The sequence below is a fragment of the Chelonoidis abingdonii genome, chromosome 1 (assembly GCF_003597395.2).
Source record: "Chelonoidis abingdonii isolate Lonesome George chromosome 1, CheloAbing_2.0, whole genome shotgun sequence".
Classification (NCBI taxonomy): Eukaryota; Metazoa; Chordata; order Testudines; family Testudinidae; genus Chelonoidis; species Chelonoidis abingdonii.
The window spans coordinates 234267190-234292499 of record NC_133769.1 but is presented as its reverse complement, the minus strand read 5'-3'; the positions used below and the strand labels follow the sequence as shown (position 1 = coordinate 234292499).

The window sequence follows — 25310 nt, the reverse complement described above, 5'->3', positions numbered from 1 at the left end:
TCCCTTAATGAACATCCATTTTGTAATATTAAATGCATCAAACAAATTATTTCCATAGCACTAAAGCAGTAGTTCTTAACCTCTTGTACTGGTTACCCCTTTCACATAGCAAGCCTCTGAGTGCGACTCCCCCTTATAAATTAAAAATATAGAAAAATGCGTTTAACACCATTATAAATGCTGGAGGAAAAGCGGGGTTTGGGGTGGTGGCCAACCCTCAGTTTGAGAACCCCTGCACTAAAGGCATACAATGAGGTTTAGAGAAGAATTAGACACATGCAGGCCCTCAGGACTGATAGTCTGTTAAGTATTCTAACTGGACTGCCTACATAACTTAAGTAAAACCACTTCTAAAGTATTTTTCCTTCTATAAAAATGTGTTTGCAGGTCTTACAGAACTAAGCAAAGTTTTAGCAAAGCTGATGCATTATTTATAATACCTGAAAGTGAAAGACTAAATGTACCATCTATGAAAAGAAATGTCTAGCTGCCTGGGTCTATCAGCAAAACCAAATGTTATTGTACTGATATATCTTTAGGAATTAAGTACAGAATGTAGGCAACTATAGGCCTGATTGTGGCCACTGAATGCTCAGAACAAAATAACATTATGCCTCTTTGTGTCTTGGGAGTGGGGGGAAAGCACTACAGAGGTAGGATGGTCCAGTAGTTAGGGGCTAGCCTTGGACCTGGAAGATGAGGGTTTAATTCCCTGCTCTGCCACATACTTCCTGTGTGACCACGGGCAAGTCACTTAGGCCCAGATCCTCCAAAGTATTTGGACTCCTAACTCCTACTGATGTCTCCCTTCAATGATCTGGGCCTTAGTCTTTCTATGCCTCAGTTCTCAATCTGTAAAACTTGAGTTTAAATGCATTAAACAACTGTGAAGCACTCAGATACTATGGTAATGGGAGCCATGTTAGTACCCTAGACTGATCTGTTAGATGCTTGCACCAGTGTAACTACATCAGCTACTACAGTGTCCCACATCTTAGTTACCTTCCTTCAATGCTCTCACCCTTAAAAGACATTGCTTCTACAAAGTCTTTCACCATTAATCCACCAGGGCAAGATATTAAATATCCAAAATAATCCATAGCTGTGAACTAATATATTTTGTCTCTGATTCATATTACCTTTTTTATTTAAACTGTAAGCCTCTTAGGCTAGGGAACATGTCTGTTTATTATACAACTTCAGGTATAGTGGTGGTGTTTAAAAAGAGACCTGATCGTTGATTTTGATAGGAATGGGATTGAACCCTAACTAATCATAGTTAAATTTCCAGTTCTAAACTATTTTAATGTCAGGATACTCTCTCTATTCACACTGCTTCTAACAACATTGCCATCTTAGAAAGAGGAAGTTGAACTTGTGCGAATCTTGGGTCATCTGAGTGGATGTTATTCCTTTCTAGCAACCCTCTTCTCCCTACCCAGTTCACTTTTTTAATTCTCCTCCTTAAATATTTTGGCATTGTGCACCCACTGTGGTCACCCATGTTGCCTCAGCTGGGCTTCTCAGGAGATTCTTGGAGTAGGAGTCACCATAGCCAGTCTGGCTGCTGAAGGTATGAGAGAGAGAAAGAGAGAGAGAGATTGTATTTGGCTAAAATAAGCCATTTGAAAAGGAAGCTATATAAAAACATGGCAAACTTGATGGTGAATTGCTATATAGAATCTATGACACTGCACCTCTTCTTCATGAGCAAATGTGGACTCTGGGAAAAGGGGAAATAAGAACAGGTAAAACCCTGAGCTGTTTTTATTGGCGTAGAGGGTGGGCTGGAATAAATGAGGTCCCAAAGGCTTAATTTAAATATATAGCTTTAAGGAAGTGAGTAGCAGCAGCTGTTTAACATGTAAGTGATTTCTCAACTTTCATCTTGACTGAAGAAACGATAGTATCCTAACATTATTCTGTTGTCTCAGCGAGTTATGCCATTTTCTGCTTTCTTCTGTACCTGAGCTGAAGCAGTGGGCACCCCTTTCAAGCTGTTGTGTCTCCGCTTTGATTTGCAGTTTTTGCTGAGGAAAAGTCACCTCTAAGTCTTGGAAGAACACAGAAAATGGTAGGTTCAGCTTCCAATTTAAGCATATTCTTAGAGCTCGGTGAAACGGGAACTGCAAGGTGGGTGAGAGGGGGATTTTTCAGACTGTATCCTCTTCCCTTTCCATCCCAACATCAATTTCATAATTCGTCATAATGATTATAGTTGGCATTACACAATAAGACGGATCACGGGACAGATAACATTTGCTTCTACTATTTTATTGCAAGTTTAGTATTATAGCATGTTAATAACAATAATATCTTCCAAAATGTTCATATCTCTTGGGATGCTATTTTCTCTCTCTCTGCTCCAATTACATTTTGCCTTTAAAATTTGTATAAAACAAAGAGGGATGATAAAAGTCCATGTAGAAAATATCCCCAGTGCATTGTTTCTGAATATTTGATGAATACTGTAAGTCAGATGTGGATTTGATAGGGTTTCTACAAGTCATAATTGGTCCTTACATTGTCATGGACAGCCACACAGTCTGATTATAAAAATATGTTGATTTACATGAAACAATGAAATGCTGGCATTTTCCCAGAGGATCACTTGATCAAATGTTAATCAAGCAGAAAGAGGCCCTTTTTGCACTTCCTACAATAGCAACAACTTGGTTATGCAGAAAACAACTGCAAAGGTTGCAGCTATTCTTTTAAACTTCAGTTTCTTTTACTCTGAAGACTTTGACACAAATTTTTATTGCTAATTCCATCTTCTTTCTACAAAGAACTTGGAAAGACACTACTCTTGTTTGTATTATAATAGTTTGCAATATGGACAAAAAATTTGAGAGACAGTTTCTTAACCAAAGAGCTTACAAACAAAATAGATAAGACAGATGAATGGTGAGGAAAGAATAGAAGTGGTGCTCCCTCCATTTCATGGATGGGAAACTGAGCACAGACACATTAAGAGCCAGATTTTTAAAGGTATTTAGGCACCAAAAGATGCAGAAATCGATAGGAGATAGGTGCCTATTGAGATTTTCAAAATTACAGAGCTGCATTTTAAGCATTTAAAACACCTTTAGAAATCTGGCCCTAAGTAGCTTTCCCAGGATCACACAGGAAGCCTGTGACATAGACGCTGACTCTGTGGGTGCCCCAGGCCTCAAGCACCCACAGAAAAAAAATAGTGGGGGTGCTCAGCTCACACTCTGCTCTGAGGACCCACCCCCACTTGGCCTCTTTCCCTCAAGGCTCCTTCCACCTCTCACACAGTGAGAAGGGGATGGAGAGGAGCGGGTGGTGGGCAGGACCTCAGGGGGAAGAGGCTGAGTGGGAATGGGGCCTCAGGGCAGAATGAAGGTGGAACTGGGACCCTCCTGCGTGTGCACCCAGCGTCAGGGTGCCATTGTAAACCCAGTACTGCCCTCACAAGCCACAGTGTTGCCAACAGTTTCATCCAGAAAGCTATAGTGAGATGTAATGTCTTTAGACTGGGTCACTAATGAAGACAGCTTGTAGATGAGTGCAATGATTTTAATATACTATAATTCACAGTATGATTATGTAGTTCATTACTATCTTAATAAGGATTAAATTAAGATATCAATGATAGACACATATTCAATAACTAGGATATAAAAGAAGTGTATAAATATGCTGAAAATAGCGCCCCCCCAAGCTGGTAGAGCTCTCCCATCCCCAACACACACCCCTCTTCAAAATCACTCACCAGCAAAACCAAAAGTCAGTGCCTGTGCCAGAGCTAAGAATTGAGCCCAGGTTTCCCAAGTACCAGTCCAATACCTTAATCACAGCACCATCCTTCTTCTCTAAGAAATGTATCTAAAAAGTGTCAAAGCACAGGTTTGAATAAAATGTCTAAATTGTCCATAGCGAACCATCATAGTGAAGAATCCAACAGCATTTCTGTTACAGCAAGACCTGTACAAACCTGAACTTGAAAGTTCGAGTCCAACAAACATACGTTGGTCTTTGTTTGGGGATGGGAGAAGGACTGGCATCCTTATATCCTTTTCTCCTCTTCTTCCTGACATGTGATGGTGCCTCTCTTGTCTTCTGCCAGATAAGTCCCTTGAAACACACTACTCCCACTCCCAGCAGGCTCTTTGAGCTACCCACAAAGGGTTGTCATTAGACATGTCTTCCCCTATAATAGTGCTTGTGGAGAAACTCCCACTGACCTCTGTGACAGACACACTTCATAATTCTGGAGACGAGCTAGGGAGCCTGAGGCTTCCTTAGCAACCTTGTGCTAGAGATTGTGAACATCTGTTCCAGCTCTCATGATTGGTGTATAGCCTCAAGTATCCTGCTCATGGTTCTGGAGAAGACCTTGCTGTTGGTAGAGGAGCAGCTGTTTGTAAAGCACCCTTTTGGCAGCAATTTTCATTATTCTAATAATCATTTATGTATTTACTTATCCCTTATAAAAGTTACTGATTGCGTATGTGCTGTTACTGAGTTTACTAAATGTGCTCCTTAAAATGAAGTGATGCATAATATTGTCGAAATTTTTCTCTTGCAACTTTTTTAACAAAAATAATTCATTTTCCAACCAAATGAAGATTTCAATGGGTAATTTTTCATCGTGTTCAAAGTTCTCAGTTAATTTTTTCAGGTTTTTTTCTCCAGTTAATTTCGTTTTCAGTTAATTTTTTTTTTAAATATTTCCCCTCTTTATCTCCCTTTTGTCCCTCCTCCTTCACCACCTCTATTGTTTATTAATGAAAAATATTGAGTTGCGGGGGTGATTTTTTTAATTGCTACTCTGCATATTACCTAATTTGTCTACCCTTATAATCCTGTTATTCACTGATCTCATCTAAATCATGAGTTCTCAACCTGGAGGTTGCAACCAATTTCTCTTACTTTATGGCTACATGGAAGTGTAGGAGGATTCTGGCACTTTTTGGTGTTGTCAAATGGAGTCACAGTATGGGAAAGGTTGAAGTTCCTTAGGAATTTAGAGAACTGATCTGAACCTTATATGAAAATAAATGAAATTTGTCTCATTGACATAAAACATCTCCTAGAACACAATCCAGCTGCCATTGAAGTCAATGGCAAAACTCCCATTGACTTCAATTGGATGAGAATCAGGTAGGATGACCAGACTGCAAGTGTGAAAAATCGGGACAGGGGTAGGAGGTAACAGGTGCCTATATAAGACAAAGCCCCAAATATCAGGACTGTCCCTATAAAATTGAGACATCTGGTCACCCTAGGTAAATGACTTTTTATGTCCATACTTTAGTACTGAAGCTTTATATTGGAAAGTTGATAGAATAAATCTCCTGAAGTTCTTAAACCAGCTGTTGACCCTAGAGAACAGAAATGCAGTGTCACGTGAGAGCCTTTCCATCTATTTCTCATGGTTGGTCTCTTTCAGTTCTTGTCAACTCCTTTGTATACCTCTGGGGCTGGCTATTTTAGGTTACAAATAAATACAAAATGGCAGGGGTGGAGGAGCAGCAGGGGAGCAACTTAAGTGCACAGAATATATATAACATGAGTACCTAAATATTCAAAATGCCTATGTTACCTACCAAGTGTGTCTGAATTAGTGTTCAACAGCACTTTCCCAGACTTTCAGTTTACCGGGTGGCTTGTAATAACAGAAAGATGTTCACACAGGACTGAAGAAACACTTGGGCATACCTCATGGCATCTGGTTAAGCATCTGATTTTCAGTGTAATTAGCTGCTTAAAACATCCACATTTAGTCAATACGTTCCCTCATTTCATTAAAGAGCACTGTGTATAATGTTTTGTTCTCCAGTCCTTACACATCAAATTACTGAGGGAGAAATTTTAATTATGAATTTTTTTAAAGTTTTGATTGAATGTATGCACCAAACAAAAAAAGATCCAGATAAAAGCCAGTTCCAAAATAACACAGTAAATAAGGATAATTACAATTGTATTGAAATTCAGGTGATTGACAACTTCAGTGAATAATATTTCTTGAACAAAAAAAATGCACTGCACATGAAAGAAAGAAATGTCCACTAGAATACTGAGTAAGGTTACTTCCCCATTCCTGTCCCCCCTATACCAATACAAATATAAATAAAAAGAGTGGCCAAAATCACAAAGATAGATGTGAAAAGAGAGCTCATTTGGGGAGATTCTGTGACCTGAAATGTCTGTGGGCTTTGTCTTTCTTATTTAGCTATTATTATTTGTTAAAGGGACACAGCCAATTTAAAAGTACATCTCTGCTTGATTCCTTTTAACCTATCATTGTTACATCAACATCTGGGTTTACTGGCCTGAATTTTCAAAAGTATATAGTGATTTTGTTAAATAGTGATAGTATATTTTGTTTGATTTAAAGGGTGCAGAGTACCTACCTGCTGAAAATCAGGCCTCTTTAATGTGTCTCAAGTTGGGCACCCAAGTCACTAGTCACTTTTTGAAAATGTACAGTTTGATCACATGGAGATCAAGTCAGGGTGTTAATGTGTAGCACATTAGCCTAGCCTGCTGCACACAAAGTTTTTGAGTGGACCCACTACCGTACACTGAAAGTTCTATAGTGTACAGCAGTAGATCGAAGCGCTCTACGGAACGTTTAGTGCATGGCAAGGGATCCGCATGGATGGTTAGCGCACAGCAGGCTTTTCTGCAGTAGATGTACACTCCAACTTGCCACATACTAAGGCTCCATATAGACCAGCCCTTATGCCACTGTAAACTGAACCTGAGTATCCTAAAAACAAAAACACCCTATTTTTTCCATTTGTTTATTTTGTGCATTTGACAGCAATTTGTGCAATAGTCATTTCACTGCTTCCTTTTGTACAGCCACAGCTTATTGTGTATTTAAAATGAACTCTTTGAAACATTTCTCCTGTACCTTTAAATATAATATTACTACATTCTCAAAGGATATACAGAAGTACAATATAGGGGAAAATCCTGAGTGTGAAAAGAAACAAATGTCAGATCTCTCCTTGCTGAGTTAACATATGCAGCTGGACTGTTTTGATAGATTTCTATGTGGGGTTTATTTAATCCTTTTAAATTGAGCTACCTAATTCCACACAAGTTTTCAGATAGACTTCTTTGGGCCTACATGAGTATAATGTAGCTGTTCACGGAAATGGAGATTACCCAAAGAGAATTCCCAGGTATTTGAATTTTAATTTGTCTTTCACAACACTTTTGAGTAAGTTCTTTAATGTTCTGTAGTACTTTATTGAATAGAGAACTTTGGGATCCAATATTTAATAGTTAAAAGGGAAAAATAATTGTAGATCTAGATTGCAGCTGTACTAAATAAATGTGTGTTTCTTTCCTTCTTTTCAGGCCTTTCACACATGGCCCTCAAACAGACTCCTCTTCCTCTTGCTCTTCCTGTTTTCCAAGCTGCTGTCAGCCAGATGGTTTCCTAAAAGTTTACCCTGTGATGTGAAAGTAGAAGCTTCAAAAGCCAATATAATAGTGGACTGCAGTGATCGTCGCCTGACCGAAATTCCACATGGGATTCCTCGTAACACCACCAACCTGACTCTCACCATTAACCATATTCCAAACATTTACCCAACATCCTTTGTCCATCTTGATAATCTTGTGGAGATTGATTTCAGGTGCAACTGTGTGCCTGTTCGACTGGGGCCTAAGGATCATGTGTGCACCAGGAGACTGCAGATCCAGAACAGTAGCTTTGCCACTCTCACAAAGTTAGAGTCATTGTACTTGGATGGAAATCAGCTATCAGAAATACCTCGGGGTCTTCCTCCTAATTTACACCTGCTGAGCCTTGAAGCAAACAGCATTTTTTCCATTACAAAAGAGAATTTGTCAGAACTTGGAAACGTAGAAATGTTGTACCTGGGACAGAACTGCTATTACCGTAATCCATGCAATGTTTCATTTGAAATTGAAGAAGCAGCCTTCCAGGACTTGAGAAATTTAACCGTATTGTCCCTGAAATCCAATAATTTAACCTACATTCCACATAATTTGTCATCCACTTTAAAGGAACTGTACCTTTACAATAACATGATTCAAAAAGTTCAGGAACATGATTTAAATGACCTTTACAATTTGGAAATTCTTGATTTAAGTGGCAACTGCCCTCGCTGTTACAATGTCCCATTTCCATGTACTCCGTGCCCTAATAATGCCCCAATTTGGATCCATCACAAGGCCTTTGATGCCTTAAAGCAATTAAAAATTCTGCGCCTTCACAGTAACTCCCTTCACAATGTACCCAGTAGCTGGTTTAAGAACACCAAGAATCTCAAAGTGCTTGACCTTTCCCAAAATTTCCTGGCCAAAGAAATTGGAGAAGCTTGTTTTTTAAACTTTATCCCCAACCTCGTAGAGCTGGATCTCTCCTTTAATTTTGAACTTCAGGTCTATTCTTCATTTTTGAACCTGTCTAAGACATTTTCCTCCCTCTCACACCTAGAAATCTTGAGGGTTAAGGGTTATGTTTTCAGAGAATTGAGTCAAGAAAACCTACGTCCATTGCTTCGTCTTAGAAATTTGACAGTCTTGGACCTGGGAACTAATTTTATCAAACTTGCTAACTTGAGTATGTTTAAAAAATTCCCATCTCTTAAAATGATAGACCTCTCAGTAAATAAAATATCTCCTTCTTCAGGTGAATTCAATAATCATGGTTTTTGTTCTATACCCATGGCTTCAGTAGATCAATACAAAAGCCGAATGGTGCAGGAAATGCATTATTTCAGGTATGATGAGTATGGACGAAGTTGTAAATCCAAAGACAAAGAGGCTGCTTCCTTCCAACCTTCTGTCAATGAGGACTGCCTCAGTTATGGGAAAACCCTGGATCTAAGCAGAAACAACATATTTTTTATCAACCCCTCTGACTTTCAGCATCTCACTTTCCTCAAATGCCTCAACTTGTCAGGTAATGCTATCAGCCAGACTTTGAATGGAAGTGAGTTCTACCCTCTGTCTGGACTGAAATATCTGGATTTTTCTAACAATCGGATTGATTTGCTGTACTCGACTGCCTTCCAGGAACTAAAAGATCTGGAAATTCTAGACCTGAGCGATAACAAACATTATTTTCTGGCAGAAGGTATTACTCACAAGCTTGATTTTACAAAGAATTTGACCTTTCTGAAGAAGCTGATGATGAATGGGAATGAAATTTCCACTTCTACTAATATGGGGATGGAAAGTCATTCTCTTCAGATTTTGGAATTCAAAGGAAATCACTTAGATGTTTTATGGAGGGATGGGGATACTAGATACTTGTCATTTTTCAAGAATCTGACTAACCTAGAGCACCTGGACATTTCCTACAACTCTCTGAGTTTTTTGCCTCCCGGTGCTTTTGAAGGCATGCCTCCACGGCTCAAGGTACTCAGCTTAACCAATAATATGCTGAAGTCTTTCAATTGGGGGAAACTCCCCTGTTTGGAAAAACTAGAAACCTTGGATCTTAGCAACAATCTGTTGAGTACCGTCCCCTTGGAGCTGTCCAATTGCTCTGCAACCCTCCACAAACTGATACTAAAGAACAATAGGATCAGATGGCTGACTAAGTACTTTCTCAGAGATGCTTTCCAGTTAAAATACTTGGACCTCAGCTCAAACAAAATCCAAATAATTAAGAAATCTAGCTTCCCAGAGAATGTTATCAGCAATCTGGAGATGTTGCTTTTACATGGCAACCCTTTCAAGTGCATTTGTGATGCTGTGTGGTTTGTTTGGTGGATCAACCAGACTGAGGTTACGATTCCCCTGCTGGCCACAGATGTGACCTGTGCAGGCCCAGGAGCACAAAAAGGTAAGAGTGTGATTTTATTGGATCTGTATTCCTGCGAATTGGACTCCTCTCATGTGATCCTGTTCTCTGTGTCGGCATCAGCTATCCTGTGTCTGATTGTGTTCACAGTTACAAGTCACCTCTATTTCTGGGATGTGTGGTATAGTTATCATTTCTGCACTGCCAAGATAAAGGGCTATCGGCGTTTACATTCACCAGAGACTTGCTATGATGCTTTTATTTCCTACGATAACGAAGATCCAGCTGTAACTGAATGGATCTTGAAAGAACTAGTTGAAAACCTGGAAGATCAAAAAGATAAACAGTTCAATTTATGTTTGGAAGAAAGAGATTGGCTGCCGGGGCAACCAGTTTTAGACAACCTTTCCCAGAGCATACAACTGAGCCGAAAAACCATATTTGTGCTGACTAACAAGTACACAACAAGTGGCATCTTTAAGACAGCATTTTATATGGCACACCAGAGACTTATGGATGAAAAAGTGGATGTGATTATCTTGATATTTCTTGAGAGAGTTCTGAAGAAGTCCAGGTACCTCCGGCTGAGGAAGAGGCTGTGCAGTAGCTCTGTCCTAGAGTGGCCAACCAATCCTCGGTCCCAGTGTTACTTCTGGCAGTGTCTGAAAAATGCAATAGCGACAAACAATGACATGACCTACAACAAACTGTTCCGAGAAACTGTGTAGCTCTCCTACACCCTGTAAAATCTTAGTATGATACTGAGTAGACTGGGTGACAATGAAACTCAAATTTTATTTGAAGAAGGTTTCAAAGCATGGGAGACAATTTAAGCCTGACATTATATCAAAAGTTATATGCCACAACTAATATTGCAAAGACAATATTTTACTTGTCTCCCTGCAACATGATAGCCTTACATTTAACCACCAGTTGCCAACCAGGCTGTTTCAATGACGTGCACTTTACCTGGGACTTACTGCTACACATAGAAATAAAATGCACTACCAGCTGGAAGACTCAGGTTTGGAACAGAGTCATAGCTTCCAGTTTTCAGTTCAGTGGAGGCTACGAGCATCTCATGTAGGTTGGCTCAAATACCTCTGAGACCACTTACTTGTGGTACTGTATTACATGGACTACTAAGAGGGGTTTAGCTGTGCTTGAAACTGCTGCTCTTTGGATCATTGTTAGATTAAATAGTATTCTCACATAAAACTATAGGTCACCAACTCAAAGCAGCACCAGAGGCTGCCAGAACAAGAGATGCAAAACCTGTAGACATATTTCCACTGCTACGATGATCAATACCCCCCACAACACACCTTTCAGGGCCCATGAATTCCACACGTGCCTATCACAAGATGTGGTGGTGTACCTCATCCAGTGCACTAGATGCTTCAATAACAACTATGTGGGTGAAACCAGACAATTACTATGCTTTCAGATGAATTCTCACTGAAAAATGACAAAAACACCATATCACCTGTGGGTGAACACTTTTCACAGAATAATCACTCTACATCTGACCTCTCAGTCCTCATTCTCGAAGGAAACCTGCCCAACATCTTCAAAAGACAAGCCTGGGAGCTTAAATTCATAACTTCTCTAGACACTAAAAATCATGGACTCAATAAAACACTGTATGTATGGCTTACTACAACAATCTATAAGCCACTAACAACCCCCTTCCCTTGCTCCTGGATGCCTTTTTTCCCCTCCCTTCCTTCTCACCTCCCTCCTCCCCAATGACTGAAGGAGTGTTAATGGGGCACTTCATCTTGAATGGTCCCTTGAAATATGTGTTAACTACTTATGCTAAACAATCTGTTCCACCTTGTATTTAACTGTGACACTGAGGGCTTGGCTACATTGGCACTTTACAACGCTGCAACTTTCGCGCTCAGGGGTGTGAAAAAACACCCCCCTGAGCACTGCAAGATGCAGCGCTGTAAAGTGTCAGTGTAATCAGGGCGGCAGCGCTGGGAGCACGGCTCCCAGAGCTACACGCTACACCCATAAGGGATGTGGTTTACAAGCAGCGCTGGGAGAGCTCTCTCCCAGCGCTGCGGCTCTGACTACACTCAAACTTCAAAGCGCTGCCGTGGCAGCGCTCCCTCAGCGCTGCCGGGGCAGCGCTTTGAAATTTCTAATGTAGCCATACCCTGAGTATGTTTCCGAGCTCTGTGTAAGCTTATAAGAACATAAGAACGGCCATCCTGGGTCAGACCAAAGGTCCATCTAGCTCAGTATCCTGTCTTCCGACTGTGGCCAATGCCAGGTGCCCCAGAGGGAATGAACAGAACAGATAATTATCAAGTGACCCATCCCCTGTCACCCATTCCCAGCTTCTGGCAAACAGAGGCTAGGGACACCATCTCTGCCCATGCTGGCTAATAGCCATTGATGGACCTATCCTCCATGAATTTATCTAGTTCTTTTTTAAACCTGTTATAATCCTGGCCTTCACAACACCCTCTTGCAAAGAGTTTCACCGGTTGACTGTGTGAAGAAATACTTCCTTTTGTTTGTTTTAAACCTGCTGCCTATTAATTTCATTTTGTGGCCCCTAGTTCTTGTGTTATGAGAAGGAGTAAATAACATTTCCTTATTTACTTTCTCCACACCAGTCATGATTTTATAGACCTCTATCATGTCCCCTCTTAGTTCTCTCTTTTCCAAGCTGAAAAGTCTGTCTTATTTATTCATGCTTCTCTCTGAGCTATTGCTTCAGACTGCTCATGGACTAAAACACAGACTGTGCATTAGTTTATACTTGGTCACATTTTGAAGATGATCATTGTAAGCATAAGATCTAAAGACTTTTAAAAAATGTATAGTTAAAGTACAAAATAGCAAGTACCACAAAGTACCTGGCCCCAGATCCTCCAAGGTATTTAGGAGTCTAACACCCATTGATTTCAATGGCAGTTAAGCACCTAAGTAACTTTGAGTATCTGGGCGCTGGTCACTCTCCTGGTGGATCTCAGCCCAATCTAACCCATGCTTATAAGAAAAAAAAAATATAAGAAATAATCATACGCAACAGATTGTTAGTAAATGCCCTAAATTGTTTACAGCTTGGATACCTCAGAGAAGAGAATGACAGTGAAGATCAATTGAGGGGCTTAAGCCCTCTGCCTTAACTGTGAGAGGAGCTGAGCAAGAACTTGCTTACCCTGTTTGTCTACCAGAGCCAGATTCACAAATGGACTTAGGCACCTAAATGCCACTTAGGCCCCTAAATCAACATTTAGATGCCACTGGCATTCACAAAACACCTGCTTGGCTGCTGCCTAACCTTGTAGGTGTGTAAACTAACGTCATGGCTAAATTTTCACTGTAAAAGTTTCTTAGGCACCTACGTGTCTGCCTCTGGGCATGCGCACTGCTGCCTCACATTGGTTGTCCGCATGCCAAAGGTGCAGTGCAACAATCCAGGGAAAGCTAGGCATTCCTCCGGCGACCCCACCTGCAGCGCCTGAGCTGATAGGTGTGGTTAGGGCATGGTTACGCGATTGGGGCCCATTCTGAATCCATGAGAAGTAAGTGCTCATTTTATAACTTTTATCCCCAGTGGTTAGACAATTTACCCAGGCTCTGGGAGATCCAGAATCAATCCCCCTCCCCTGCTGTGAGACATACATTGCAATTGTATGCAATAGCTGTGGGAACCATTTGGTGGTAAACATATGAAAGGTTTACGTAACACTGTGGGCTGGGGATTGCATGTTACTTCAGGGGGAAGGGTTGCTGCAGTTCCACCAGGAACTAGAAACAGTATATGGTAATTAAAATGAATAACCTCCAGAGAGGTACCACTCCCGGGGGAGGTTGGCCTATACCAGTTCAAGCTGGGTTTTCCAGAGACCCTCAGACAAAGAATAAACAGCCTGGGTTTAGATTAACTTGGAGCCTTTTCTGTGACCCAGCAAAGGGACAGGACCTTTTGTTGATATGGGAATGATGGGGGAGGGGGTGTGTGAGGGGCAAACCTTGCAGAAGGATTGGAAAGACTTTGGCCTACTAGGGCTCCATAAGACGGATGGGTCACTACTGGTAAGTCTCAGCATGTCTACATGAACTTTTATTGTTTTTAATGTATGTTTTCTTTGCAAAACTTTTAACTGAAAGAATAAATGTGCTTGCATAAAAAGAGCTGTGTGCTTACTGGGAACTGCTGGCAATACACTGGTCACAGGGGCAGCTCTAGCCTTTACGCCACCCCAAGCACGGCAGTCAGGCAGCCTTCGGTGGCTTGCCTGCAGGAGGTCCCCGGTCCCACGGCTTTGGCGTACCCGCTGCTGAATTGCTGCTGAATCCGCAGGACCGGTGGACCTCCCACAGGCGCGCCGCCAAAGGCTGCCTGACTGCCACCCTCGCGGGGACTGGCAGGGCGTCCCCTGCAGCTTGTTGCCCCAGGAATGCACTTGGAGCGCTGGTGCCTGGAGTTGTCACTGATTGGTCATAGCCCTTGGAGAGAAAGCAAAGCACAGGTGCTGGCCATTAGGCAGACTCACTTGTTGGGGATATTACAGTGTAAGGCCTGATCTACACTACACAGTTAGATCTATGTGAGGCCGCTTACGTTGACCTAATTATGTCAGGGTGTACACTACAGCCTTGTCCGGCTGATATAAGCACCCTACTACACGGACATAATAACTCCACCTCCATGAGAGGTGTAGCATTTGTGTCAGTGTGGTTAGGACCAGACGACACAGTCTCTGTGTAGACACTGCCTTACTTACATCGGCTGCTGCCCAGAGGCTCCCCACTCAGTGATCAAAGAAGCCTGGGCAGCTGACATCCACTCCCAGCAGGGAACAAGAAGGTGAGAAGCCCAGGATGACTGGCCCCTGCTCCCAGCAGCGAGAGCTGAGCGCCCAGGGGGCAGCTGGGCTCCCTATGAGAAGCTGCACAGAGGTGAGAGCCCTGGCTCTCAGTCCCCCACACTGCACCTCTTCAGTCGGTGGAAGCGCTCCTAGTGAGGACGCCCACCACCAACAGAAGAAGGGTAGCGTGGATGTCAGCCATCATGGTCCTGTCAGCGACCATCATCCAGCCATCAGCCACCTAACATAGATTGACTTAAGTGTGTAGTATAGACATGCCCTAAGGCAGGGGGCGGTGTAGCCTTAAAAATGCCTCATTAGAAGGCATAGAGAAGTGGCTTCACCCAGCAATGACCTATACCTGCCGATAGTGGGGGGCAGAATGAGGGCAACAGCTTCAGCAGGTGTTCCTGAGCATGCTCAGTTTGTGTGAGCATGCTCAGTAGAAGCCAAGCAGAAAATCGGGGGGGGCAGTGACCCCTTTCCCCCCATGTGTCACCTCTAGCTCCACCCCCCCGCTACCCCCCACCCACAGAGAGGTAATGGCTGGGAACAGGAAACTTTAAGTGGAGGGGGGATACATGTGCAGTTACACTGAAACTCCGACAGCCACCTTATAACTTTCAGCCAAGGGTTAGAGCACTTAGCCAGACTGTAGGAGACTCAGGGTCACTTCCTCCTTCTTCCCAAGGGGGTGAACAGAGATCTCCTCCATCTCAGGAGAGTGCTCTAACCACTGACCTATGGAGTATTCTGATGGGAGATTCTCTCAGTCTCTCGTGTTGAAGCTGTTGCACTATAGATAACTAACTCACTGGAGCAAGGGCAGTGTATCCCACCTCCTCATGTCAATGCCTTCATCACCAAACGATCGAGTCATTTTCTTTGTCCTTTTGGTCCAAATGCTATTCCAGTACTTAGCTGGAGTGGAACAGCTTGGAAGGAGCTGCATACCAAACTATCCCAGTGCTCAGTTGAATGGGCACACTTGTGGAATGTGGATGAACCCTATCTGAGGCCTTTCTCCCTGTCAGACGTGGGGGCCAGGGGCATTGAACCTCACTCTCCTGCAGGGTGAATGAGCGCTTTAATTACTGGGCATTTCTTGCACAAAACAGTTTAGGCACCTGCCTCTCAGAGAGGGTTCACGGTTGTGAACTGATGCATTGAATTCCCTGAGGGGCTGGGGGCTAGGACCCACCCTCTTGTCAACATCTTCATTTGGCTAGTTTAGGCCAGGAGCTGCCTCACATGCTGACTTTTGTGGCGCTCACTCTGAGCTACCCATCTCTCCCCATTCACTGTTTAGGGCCTAACTCAGGAGTCGTCGACCCCAGTGATTTTCTAAGCATATAAAAATTAGCTGTTGCAGCACAATGCTTCAGACCCTTTCTGAATCTGGCTCCCAGTGTCTGACTTTATTTACTTTCAGGTCACACTGCAACACTTGCCTTTGTTCATAGATAGTTAATTATGGTAGAGATTTCGATCCTTTGAAGTCAGTGGGCCTCAGTGTGGGAGGAATGACAACTTGGGCCTATATTAACACATAGAGAATGGTGCAAATCTGGAAGTCTGTTAGCAACATTTTAGTGAACAAAGCCCCCACATGTTTCATAAATATGTTATTTCTATGGACTGACTATACTTAGGGTGACCAGATGTCCTGATTTTATAGGGACAGTCCCGATTTGTTCTCTTATATAGGCTCCTATTACCCCGCCCCGCCCCCACGCAACCCGTCCCAATTTTTCACATTTGCTGACTGGTCACCCTAACTACACTCAACACTTCTTAGCCTATGGCAAGATCATACCATCTACTGGAATGGTATTGACAGAATTAGCAATATTTTAATAGCAGTCACATGTGCTGAAGGGATGTGCCCCTCTATACCTTAATTATAGTGTGACCTTCATAATACTATGATCATATTGATTGGAAATACAGCTTTGGTTAGTATTAGTATGGGTCTGATTAGTTGCTGGACCCATCCTTCCTTAGCTGGTGCCATGCTAACATGAGCAGGACTAAGGAGCAGGTTGTAGACTACATAAGACGTCCTGTTGTACAGCTGGTACTATGTTTGGAAACCCCAGATCATCTTGCTTTTTGTTCCTCAGCACTAACATGTGGGAATCCCTCAGGTAAGAGATACACTGTAAATAGAAAGCAGGCATATTATGTTGCAGGGTGTTTTATAAGGGAACATCACAATAGTATTCGAGAGCTGAAAACAAAAGGAGAGTGGGAGGCTGGCTGTGTGTGGGCTGCCAGCGGAACCAACTGTTAAGCAACATTGCACACCAAAAATAGAAAATGTACGTCTTGCCTTGTCCTCAGCATTTCCTGCCTCCTTCCTCCATGCTGGCTGAGCCTTGCTTTGCAAAAGCCTTTCAAAATGAGCTCTGAAAATGAGGAAGCAAAAATTCAAAATAAAATGTGTGACTATAATTATCTCCATATTGTCATTGTTGGCTAAGAGAAGCTTGCGGGGGGAGGGGGTTAGATTCACAGAAAGGAATTAGGTGCCTGTCACCTTAGGCCTCTAAAGCCCAGAATCAGGCCCCACGGGATTCATAAAACTCCTGCTCAGTTGCTGTTGCCTAATGCTGTAGGTGCCTAAACTCAACTGGCATCTAAGTTTTTGCAGTAAAAGATGCCTCTGGTGAGATGGGCTTTAAACACAGTTCTGTTACCTCTCAGGGGCATGCCCTAACCCCTGGGGTAAAGACTATTTCGGTGCAAGTGAGTCTCATTCTCTCCTATTGAAGCTGTTCCACTGTGAAATAGTGAAAGAGTCATTGGGCTGGAGCGAGAGCAAGAAAGAGCGCACAAGTCAGAGAATGACTCTATAGCCTGTGGTTATAGCATTCATCTGAGAGGTGATCAAGCCATGAGAGGAGCAGGGATTAGGACACCCCCATTTCTTTGCAGCTCCCACAAACAAGCTTAGCCACGGAGCTGCTGAGCTTGCTGGCTTTTGTCAATCCTATGCTAAGGTGCCTAATCTCTCACCATTCGTTGTCTAGGGAGCCTAACTCAGGCGTTGTGAATCCCAGTGATTATTCTTGGTGTCATGCTGGATCACCACACCAAATCTAACCTTTGACTTCTTTTTCTGTGCTTTTGTCTGCCTTAGAGAAGCAGGTCATGCTATGTGAAGGTAGCGATGTGATGAGGAAGCAACAACCACAAATCTTTGTTGTTGTTGTTCTCCTTTTGGCCAACATGTAATAAAAATCCCTCACACAGCACATACAGGTGTCATATGTTTTCTCTTCTCATATAGTCATAGTACATTTTCCCGGGCTCCCACTACCATAGAAAGTCAAATGTCCCAAATCCCCATGTCTTTCTCCACACCTTCATGATTAGTTAATGCTATTCATATACAGGAGATGCGAACAGGCATAAAGAGGTAGATGGCACCAGCATTTGCACTAACATGGACAAGGGGCACTGTGCAAAAGTGATATATGCAGTGCTATGTAGGCTTTTGATTGTTCGCTATGCTCTCCTGTAACTGGCATGGAAACCTGTAAGTATGGCACTTCCATCCAGGCATAGAGGCCTGTATATATAATGATGAGCCAAATTCTACAGCTGTTCCTAAGCTTTGTGCTGGCAACAGTCTACGTGCAGTCATTCCATACCCCCACCTCCTCAAGCCAGTCATGCTGGAGAGGAATAGCTTCTCGCAGGGCTGGGGCCTGCCACCACTGGGAGTGAGAAACTATACCAGCAGCAACCAAAGCTATTCCTCCAGGTAGGGTGGCGAGGAGGAGAGGAGAAAACAGTGGCTCAGGTGAGGTCCCCTCCAGCACTGACAAGCCAGACACCAGGAGGAGGAAACCGCCCACCCCACCCAGTCAGATGAGGTTTCCAGTGGTCTCATATGCCAGTCATGGAGGCTGACTGAAAACTCCCAGGGGCAGACCTAACCATCTTTGATATTGAATCAGCAGTTAGAGCTCCTGCAAGAGCAAGCAGAGGTAGTTTGGCCCAAACTATCCCTATCCCATAGGAACTGAGACATCCATGTGGGGCTTGTCAGTCACTGGCCCATGACAATCCTGGACCTTGCTGCTGGCCCCGGACATCTGCAACAAACCTCTTGACAGGGGCCCTTCTCCCTCAGACAGAAAAGGAAACAGGCAAAGCTCCTCTCTTGACCTCTAATGAATGATGGTGCCAGCTTTCTGGTTGTGGGAGAGGAGAAATATTCACAAAATGGCATGCATACAGTTGCCACATGGAGTGAGGATAGAAGGTGGTAGGAGGGAGAAGGAAGGTGGCTGAGGAAGGCACACTGGACCCTCAATGGGAATTTTAGTGGGTTAGGACTACTCACCCTCAATTTTTGTAAATATTGTGGAACAAGATGTGCATAATAAGTAAGTAACCTTGTGACCTTATTTTTGTAATCCTCATCAGCCCATCCCCCTATTTTGCCAGCTGTTGCTTGTAAAAATGTCTTGTTGGGTAATACCATTCAAGCAAAGAAGTAAAAGTAGGGGCTGCCGCATGGATTATATTTACTGTTAGATTGCATGCTCTTTACGGGGACCAGGGGTGGGGGTGGGGGTGGCGACCCAAAGAGTTGTGGGGTGGGGGTGGGGGGAGAATGTGTCAGTCTATATGGTCTATAAGGCAACTAGCACACTATAGTTGCTACAAATAAATAAATAAATAAATAAATAAGTCAAAGACATTGAGTAAAGACTTCCGCACACTGCTACTTCATTGAAGGTGCAGACTTTAAAGGAGATATTCGAGCATGGAAGAAAGTCTGCACAAAAGTTAATGACACAGGCTGCACTAATTTTTTCCATTGCTTTGCTTTGGGACTGGTGTGTATGTCATGGTGGTGGTAAGACACTGCACTTCCCTCTAGTCCAGGGGCGGGCAAACTATGGCCTGGAGGTCTCATCCGACCCTCCAGAGGTTTTAACCCTGCCCTTGAGCTCCAACCGGAGAGCGGGGACTAGGGCTTGCCCCATTCGGCTCCTGGAAGCTGCGGCATGTCCCTCCACTGGCTCTATATGTAGGGACAGCCAGGGGGCTCCGCATGCACCCAGAGGGAGCTGCAGGGGCAGTGCTTGTGGATGGGACAGCATGCAGAGCTGCCTGGCTGTGCCGCCAGGTAGGAGCTGCAGGGGGACATGCCGCTTCTTCTGGGAACTGCTTGAGGTAAGCGCCGTGTGGAGCCTGCAGCCCTGACCCTCTCCTGCGCCCCAACCTTCTGACCCAGGCCTGATCCCCCTCCCTCCCACTGAACCCCTCCATCCCAGCCCGGAGGAAGCTCCTGCACCCCCAACCCTTCATCCTCAGCCCCACCCCAGAGCCCATACCCCCAGCCAGAGCCCTCACCCCTCCCCTCATGCCCCTACCCCAGCCTGGAGCCCCCTCCCACATCCTGAATGCCTCATTTCTGGCCCCACCCCAGAGCCCATTCCCCCAGCCAGAGCCCTCACCCCAACCCACAATTTCATGAGCATTCATGGCCCACCATACAATTTCCATACTCAAATTTTGTCTACCCCTGCTCTAGTCCCATCCCCAGCCATGGAACACTGCAGAGGCTAATGGGAGCAGAGATGGCCAGGGTCACAGAAGTAGCTGACCATCTGCCCCTGTAGAGGTTACCCTCCACACAGGAAATATGGGGGACAATCAGGCTTATTGTTAATTTCAGATCAACATATACAGAGAGTTTTGTTGTTGCTTTCGGTACCCCAAAGCCCAAATACTGTGGAAATAATATTTCTTATATGTTGCAGGGATCACACCTGGCAGCAGATAACCCATACATATCACAACATTCTTGTTTTAACCTTTACAAAGAAAAATACTCATTTTCTTCTGTGTGGAAATTTCATGAATTTAGTAAACAATCCTACTAGAATGACACAAATTCCTTAATGCAGACACTGAGCTGCAAGAAAAGTGTGATTCAACAAAGGTAACATTTTCAAAAGCACCAAAGGGACTTAATAGGCAAAATCCTATTTTCAAAAGTGACTTTGAAAGTCAATGGGACTTAGACAGCTAAGTCACTGAGGCACTTTGAATGTGCTACATTTACAATCTTACCCCAAATATTTCACTACTTATACAATAAACAAAATAATTATTTTTGTACACAAAACAATGCCTGAACTCATCACAAGAACTTTGAAACCAGAAGAGAGTGAAATATCCAATAAATATTATTTTTAGAATAAGAATATTAGAAATAGTGACATGTTAGATATCTTTTTAAAAAATAAGACCTTTAAAGGCAAACTAAAGGTATTTAAATGGTTCAAAAGAGACAAGAAATGTAAGATTACAAAACAAAAATGTGAGAGTGAAGAAATATAGTCAGTTCTTGGACTACAATGGTTGCACAAACTAGTTTTTGTTCCTCTAAGTTCCCTAAGTTATTGCTGATATTAGTAATTTGACAAATAAATAATTTTATCAATGTATAGTGAAAATGAAATCTGTAGCTTTTGTTGTAAATTTCATATGCATGTATTTTAAATACTTGAACATATTTTGGGATTCTGTGTTTAAATTATCATTATATAATGAATTTTATGTGAAGAGAAATTTTGCAAAATTTAACAAAGTATTCCCAATACTCAGTAACAGATATTCAACAATCCAAATTGATATTAATTGGCTTTATCTCTTCCCAGATTAGAGACAATAAAACCCAATATTACACAAAACTATCTATAATTAAAGTATGTACTGACTGAATTTGAAAATGCCATGAAAAAATATGGACTACAAAATTAGCAATATGTGCCAAATGCAAACATATGTGTGAAACTTCACATAACTGGCTGTTATCTTTGATGCACAAAATTGATGACTGTATCCTTTGCTGATAATAACAACATTTATTTGGCACTTTACATAGTCACAGCATTCTACAGTCGTTAATTATTTACACTGGGAACACATTCAGTTACTACATTGTTACTGTGATTTACTGCGACTGTAGTGAAAAGAACAGCTGAAAAATGGAGAACAGTAAATTCAATCATGCACTTGGCAAATATATGAAATAATGTTGTATACAATCTAGTCTGGAATGAACAACTGACACTTTGTATTACATAGTAGTTCTCCAAACTCACCTGGCCAGAGCTCTGGCAATCAAATGAGAGCTGTGAAGGTAAGTGGATGCACTCTGTGAAAACAGCACTGGTGAACAATTGTATGACACAAAATGGAGACTGGTTAACATTAATCCAAATACTTAACTGAAATATGGTTGCATTTGTGGTGGCAACTTCACAGAAGCAGTTAGATCATGTTTCCTGCCAGTTATAGACCACATATCTACCATAAAGAGAGCTAATATGATCAGGGCAATACCAGCCAAGCAGAGGAGCAAACGAAACAATTCATAGATTTTAGTGCCAGAAGGGATCAGAGTAATCATCTAACCTAATCTGACTTCCTCCATAACACAGGCCATTGAATTTCACCCAGTAATTCCTACATAAAGTCCACAGCTTCTGGTGCTAGAGTATATCTTTTAGGAAGATATCCAAATTCGATTTAAAGACTTCAAGAGATGGAAAATTCACCACATCCCTACGTAGGTTGTTCCAATATTTAAAATCTTTTGCACGAGAGAGAGTGGCCTAACCTTTACTTTAATAAAATGCATAGCTTGAGCTTCATAAGGCTCTCTCACTATAATGCAGAATTTCCAGACCACAGGTAAGCGCATTAGTGCAGCAACTGAGTCTACGTGCCAAATTCCACAGTCCTTACTACTCCTGACTTCAGCGATGGTTATATATTACAGCTTAAATCAGTATGTCATGTTGCTCAGGGGTGTGAATTAGGCATAGCTCTTGTTTGTTAAACTTTGGTTGCCAGTCAGGGAACAGAAACAATGCCATATTAGGAGACTAGTAAAGTTAACTCAAATAATCATAATCATAAAGAATCCATAGGTTGAAATCAGTTTGCTTAAGCTATTTGGCAAACAATTATGAATAATGTCTACATTTATAGAAGACAACGGTAAAGGGAACTACATTTACCAGCTATATGATTTATCCTGAATTGTTGTCTAGCTCTACTGAAGAGCACACCTAAGTATGGTTAACAGGTCTGGTAGAATTTTCATTACAGTGCCCAGCATTGTACACAATTTCCATTAAGAATGTCTTCCTATCTGCCTGTAGGGTGTCTTCCACAATGGGTCCTCAGCCTGAGTGGGGGCTCCGGGAACCACCCGTGATACAAATAATAAACAGGGCTTGTGATCAGAGTTTACAATCAAATTGTACACCTTTGGATAAATTGAGCTGCTGTGGAGGCAGAGTGCTCGGCCTCTTGTTTAAAAGAGAGTACATTACATTCCATCTCTGTCAAATGACTCTTGGCCAGATAATGCTGATGGGTCTTGAACACAGTCATGTCTGTCTCCCTTGGCTAAAGGAAGGATTGCCATAATGTAGGGCATACAGGTTGATGGATAAGTAGAGAAGGCAAATTAAATAATGCATAGAATGTTGGCAACCCCAAAGAATCTCTCCCAGCAAAAAACAGAACAAAACCCACAGGATCACACTATGACAAACATTTAGGTTTGACTTCAAATGAAATAAGCACTTAAATCTTCACTTCCTTACTAAATAATTAATTTGAATACTTCTCTCTTTTACTTCCAGGTCATTTTGTCTCCTTTGTTGTTAGTCTTGATGTGTTATTCTTATTTTTACGTCTAATGTTGTTTTGTCTTTTCTACTATTGCTCTTTAGTCATACTCTTTTGCTTTCATAAGTTCCTGATAACAAATAGCATTTTGTAAATACGGTTAACTGCTACTCTGAAGGATCCCAAAGTGCTTTAAAGAATTTCACAAGTACAGTAGCTATTCTATCTTAGCAACATGACACAACAGTGTCACAGGAGAGGAATGAAGAATAACTTCTAGTAAAACTAAATGGGGAATTTATGTAGGCAGAATGTAATTATCAAAACTGGAATTCAGTCAGGCCACAAGAACATACCCCTAGTCTTGTGGAATAATTCCATCTGATGTTTAACTGACCATGAATGGTCTGAGCCTTTATTTCCCAAGTCATCATGAAGACATGTAGTTCATATTTCCTAATTTTTATTCTGCTTACTCTTGATCTTCCTCTTTATGCCCCTTCACTTCCTGTTTTGTACGGGCTTGTGTAAAGAAAACCATGTGCTACAACCTTAACATTGGAATAGTCTCTGTAATCATCATAATACTTTTTTTTGGATTTACTTTCAGATGGAGAAGTATTTCATGCCAACCACTCAGTAGGAGACGTTTTATCTATATGGCTTAAAAGAATTTCCTGAAGGCAGATTTTGTGCCCGTCTACAATGTAGAAGACCACTTAGGAAAGTACACATTCTCATAACTGCATCACTGCACTAGAAGCATCTACTTAGTTGCTAGTGTTGATTCTTCATTTCTGCAAGTAAGTGATTAAATCCCTCTGCTGAAACTCATAGTTAAACAATTCTTTAACATAAATGTATTCGGCTATTTCTCTCTCTCTCTTTTTTGTGAGCTTGTGCCAGTTTCCATGTGTGTGACAGAGTGATAGCTAGACATGTTTATAAAAGAGTATATATTACATATTGTGCCAAACTTCTTGTTATTTCTTAGGATATTCTTTCATCAAGTTTTTAATGCATATGATTTGTAGCATAGTATCTATCCTTTCTTAACAATACTCAATTGATATTCAAAATATCTCCTAATCTCCTGTTCAGTGTGTGTGTGTGTATGTGTATGCGTGTGTGTGTGTACACTCACTTACATACACCCATAGTGAACCTGAAATCAGGAGATATTTTACTATCAATTGAGTAGTGTATGTATGTGTGTACATACACACACATACACACACACACACATACGCACAGTGGGACAGTTCTGAAGGCCTTACACAAAACAAGATTCTTCTATTCTACAATGGCAATTAAACTCCATGAGACTCTGCTCAAGGAATTTCCTCCAAATTCTGCCATCAAAGGAAAGTGACAGAGTTTGGATGCCAGAGAATAGAGAGTGGTTCATCCTCCACATCTATGACTGGCAGAAGGGATCTGCTGGAGATGCTGAACCATCCACTTGAAGGATGTGGACAACGTTTTCAGAAATGTGTGCCTAAAGCTAGGCTTCTCAATAAATGGCTTGATTTTCAAAAGTGATGAGCTTCCAGCACCTCTCATTGAAGGCAGCTGCTAAATGATTAGTGCTTTTGAAAATCAAGCCATTTTTTAATGAGTGTAAATATGGATTTAGGAGCTCAACTTTAAGCACCTATTTTGGAGATCATTGCCTTGAGCCTCTATACTCACTTCAGTTTCCAGCTCCCTGTTTGTGTGGCTCCCATGGGAGTTACTAAGAACTAAACAAAAACTCAGTAAAAATGAGTTAAAATCTCATGTATGAATATATTTGTGTGTAACAGTGCACTGTGCGATATGATTTTTTTTTTTAGTATAAGAAAAAGTATATAGAAAAAGTTCAGCACCTCAGCCATTGCTGAGGCATCATTTTATTCCCCTTCTTGTTAATTAATGGACCTACTTTCCCCCAAGCATTTCCAAGACAGAGGAAAGCAGTTACTAAGAAAAGACTCAGGAATCATCACAGAGAATCACTTCAACAGAAACTCTCAGGACTATGCTGCTGCAACAAGGGG

General features: G+C 42.1%; 1 protein-coding gene across 1 annotated transcript; it reads left to right on the top strand.

Annotated features, from left to right (window-relative positions):
- Positions 1-1971: 1971 nt before the first annotated feature.
- Positions 1972-13816, top strand: TLR7 (toll like receptor 7). The gene is made up of 3 exons (XM_032782412.2): positions 1972-2074; positions 7342-12260; positions 12695-13816. The coding sequence occupies exons 1-2, from the start codon at positions 2072-2074 to the stop codon at positions 10489-10491; spliced, it is 3153 nt and encodes a 1050-aa protein (XP_032638303.1). The 5' UTR covers positions 1972-2071; the 3' UTR covers positions 10492-12260; positions 12695-13816.
- Positions 13817-25310: the final 11494 nt, after the last annotated feature.